The sequence below is a fragment of the Carex rostrata genome, chromosome 17 (genome assembly GCF_964058835.1).
Source record: "Carex rostrata chromosome 17, lpCarRost1.2, whole genome shotgun sequence".
Taxonomy (NCBI): Eukaryota; Viridiplantae; Streptophyta; class Magnoliopsida; order Poales; family Cyperaceae; genus Carex; species Carex rostrata.
The window spans coordinates 837,174-839,690 of NC_135934.1; the positions used below are offsets into that span (position 1 = coordinate 837,174).

At 36.8% G+C, this 2,517-nt stretch overlaps 1 protein-coding gene across 1 annotated transcript; it reads right to left on the bottom strand.

The window, feature by feature from the left end:
• Positions 1-210: 210 nt before the first annotated feature.
• Positions 211-2,046, bottom strand: LOC144568397 (SGNH hydrolase-type esterase superfamily protein). Its single transcript, XM_078318744.1, has 5 exons — positions 1,887-2,046; positions 1,593-1,817; positions 1,208-1,275; positions 612-776; positions 211-528 (listed from the first exon to the last, which is right to left on the bottom strand). Exons 1-5 carry the CDS (start codon positions 1,983-1,985, stop codon positions 369-371), a joined length of 717 nt encoding a protein of 238 aa, XP_078174870.1. The 5' UTR covers positions 1,986-2,046; the 3' UTR covers positions 211-368.
• Between the last annotated feature and the right edge of the window lie 471 nt (positions 2,047-2,517).

Below are 2,517 nucleotides of genomic sequence, written 5' to 3' on the forward strand. Positions count from 1 at the left end.
AAATGGTGATTAAGGCCTGCGGATCTCTATGCTGTTATGCTTTGTTTTGTTTTTCAGATATTCCCTTCTCACTTTGTGGAATCTGGATGAGTACCATCGTGACACTGATCACTTTTTGTATGAACTAGCTGGTTTCTAATGTTTCTAATGAAACAGGTGGGCACTCCCCACTTCTGTCAAAAAAATTGTATCACAAAGTTTTTCAATATGTGATGTAACCAAATGAATGTTACCAGAACAGAGAAAGTGTGAAGAGAGATGTCTGTGCAATTGATCATCTTATTCTTGCATTTCTCTAACCTGAATATAATTAAAACAAAATGTCTAATGTTGTAAAGGGAAATAAAATTAATTGAAAGAAGTATGCTTCAATTGCCGAAAGTTTTAGAGGGATCATTCGGGTCGACTTCGTAAAAGTAAGGAAGATCAGCAGGTAGTTTCTCATCACTCAGCCCTAAATCTTTCAGAGTGTTCACAACTTCATCAAATAGAACTTTGTTTCCCAGTGTGGTGAAGTGCAATCCATCGCTTCAAAAGAAAAAAGAAACATTACATGTTAATTTTTTCAGTGAATGCAGAGATAAATTTAACAAAAAATATTAAGTGAATACCTTAAGGCCGACTTCCTCCAGTCTGGGATTTCCTGCATCTTTGACCATGTGTCGATGACAGGGGTGCTCAGTTCATTAGCAACAGCTATGCATGCTTTTGCATATTTCCCGGCAGCTTCATTTGTCCTCTCAGCCTGTCCCGAAGGGTCGTACTTAGAAAGATCCCTATCATTTATAAACACAAACATAATAATAATTGGTAAGTGCATGTATTATAATTGTTGCACTACATAAAAAATGCTTCTATTATTTGAAAAAAGAAGGAAAAAGGAAAGGCAGAATGACACCCCTTATAGTTTTCACTCCAAACTTACAAGTAGGTGTGATTAATTTCATTAAATTATGCATGCAGTAAAGAGGTGCTATCATTTTCTAATTGAGAAATTCTATTCATGCATGCTTAAACAAGATGGAACTAAGCTCATTTCCAATATATATTGATGCTGATTGTGAAATTTTGCCCATAAGAAGGCATGCTCACTGAGAAATTTTGCAATAGTTTAAACTAAGCTCAGTGCATTTCAAGTTATCTCTTCAATTTAATTTTGCTATATGACTATGAGTAATTATTATGAGAAATTATAAAGCAGACGTACTTGATTCTCCCTTCCTCATCAATTGGTGGGGGTGCAATAAATATCACAACTGCTGATGGCCACTTCTTCTGATATCCACATAAACGATAAATTAAATGTTAACATATATACTCATGAGTTAAAACAGGTCTGGGTTATTTTTATGTCATATCAATTCAGCCGGTATCTCTTTTTGTGTCTTTCTCTTTCTTGTTTTGGGCTGGACAAGTGGGCCATCAGTTTTTAACGGACAGGCCGGACATGAGCTCGGTCCGTTGGTTTTACCAGCTGACCAGCTCCAACAAACGACCTCCAGGTCACGTGACCCACGTGTCGCTGCAGATAAACCGCAGGAAAAACAAAAACATAGATAAAGTTCGTTGAATAAAAAGCACAATAAATTTACCTTGAAGTAGGCGTGAATGGATCGGAGATTCTCCACGTACTCCTCCAACGGCACATGCTGAAATCCGCATAACTGATCTGGTAGCGACGCATCATTGGCCCCGAAAAACACGGTCACAGCCGCCGGCGACCCAGCATCTCCTCCAATCCCAGCCATTGCTTTGTCTAAGATCTTGACAGCCCATCGCGTGTTGTAGCCGCTGTATCCTCTCAGAATCACATCCGCCTGATCAATAAAAATCAGATTGAGATGAGAAATGAAATTGGTTGTGCGAGTTGATTTGGTTTGGTTTACCTTGCGAGCGAAGAGGTGAGCGAGAGAAGCGCCCCATCCACCATCACTGAAGGATGCCTCAGTGATAGAGTCACCGAAGAGCACCAGCTTGGGTCTCATGTTTGTCGATTGAGAGAGAGAGAGAGAGAGAGAGAGAGAGAGAGGTTAAGTGGAGTCTTCGAGCTTATTGGGATCTTGGAAGGGGATAAAATATTGTATAAATGATGTCCAGCCGTCTAGGTAAGAAATTGGCTTGGGAAAGCAAAACCTGACAAAGGATCTGGTTTTCTGTTTCCTTATCTGTGTGACCATCCTAAAGCAGCATAAAAATATAACTTTTTTTTGTTGTTCCGGTTTTTCAAATAACGACAGATATTATATGGAAAATAAATTAATGTTTTTTTTTTCAGTTGCAACTGTACTGCTAAAGTTTTTTTTTTTTTTTGAGAATTTAACAATAAAATTCTTAAGAGGGAATTTCATATATATATCAATCAAGAATTAAGAAATTACGTATTTCTCACTTCAAATTTTGTAATTACATATTTACCATTTTAAATTATAATAACTTACATATATCCAATATAATTTTAATATATATTAAATATATCCAAAATTCAACTTAATTATGTTTAATGTTTAAAAACTGTAA

Excerpts from the sequence above, each read along its gene's own strand:
- LOC144568397 (XM_078318744.1), bottom strand. The coding sequence starts at position 1,985 with ATGAGACCCAAGCTGGTGCTCTTCGGTGACTCTATCACTGAGGCATCC. Across the intron at positions 1,276-1,592 it reads CCATTCACGCCTACTTCAAG|AAGAAGTGGCCATCAGCAGT; the intron begins GTAAATTTATTG and ends TGTGGATATCAG. Across the intron at positions 777-1,207 it reads GATGAGGAAGGGAGAATCAA|GGATCTTTCTAAGTACGACC; the intron begins GTACGTCTGCTT and ends TATAAATGATAG.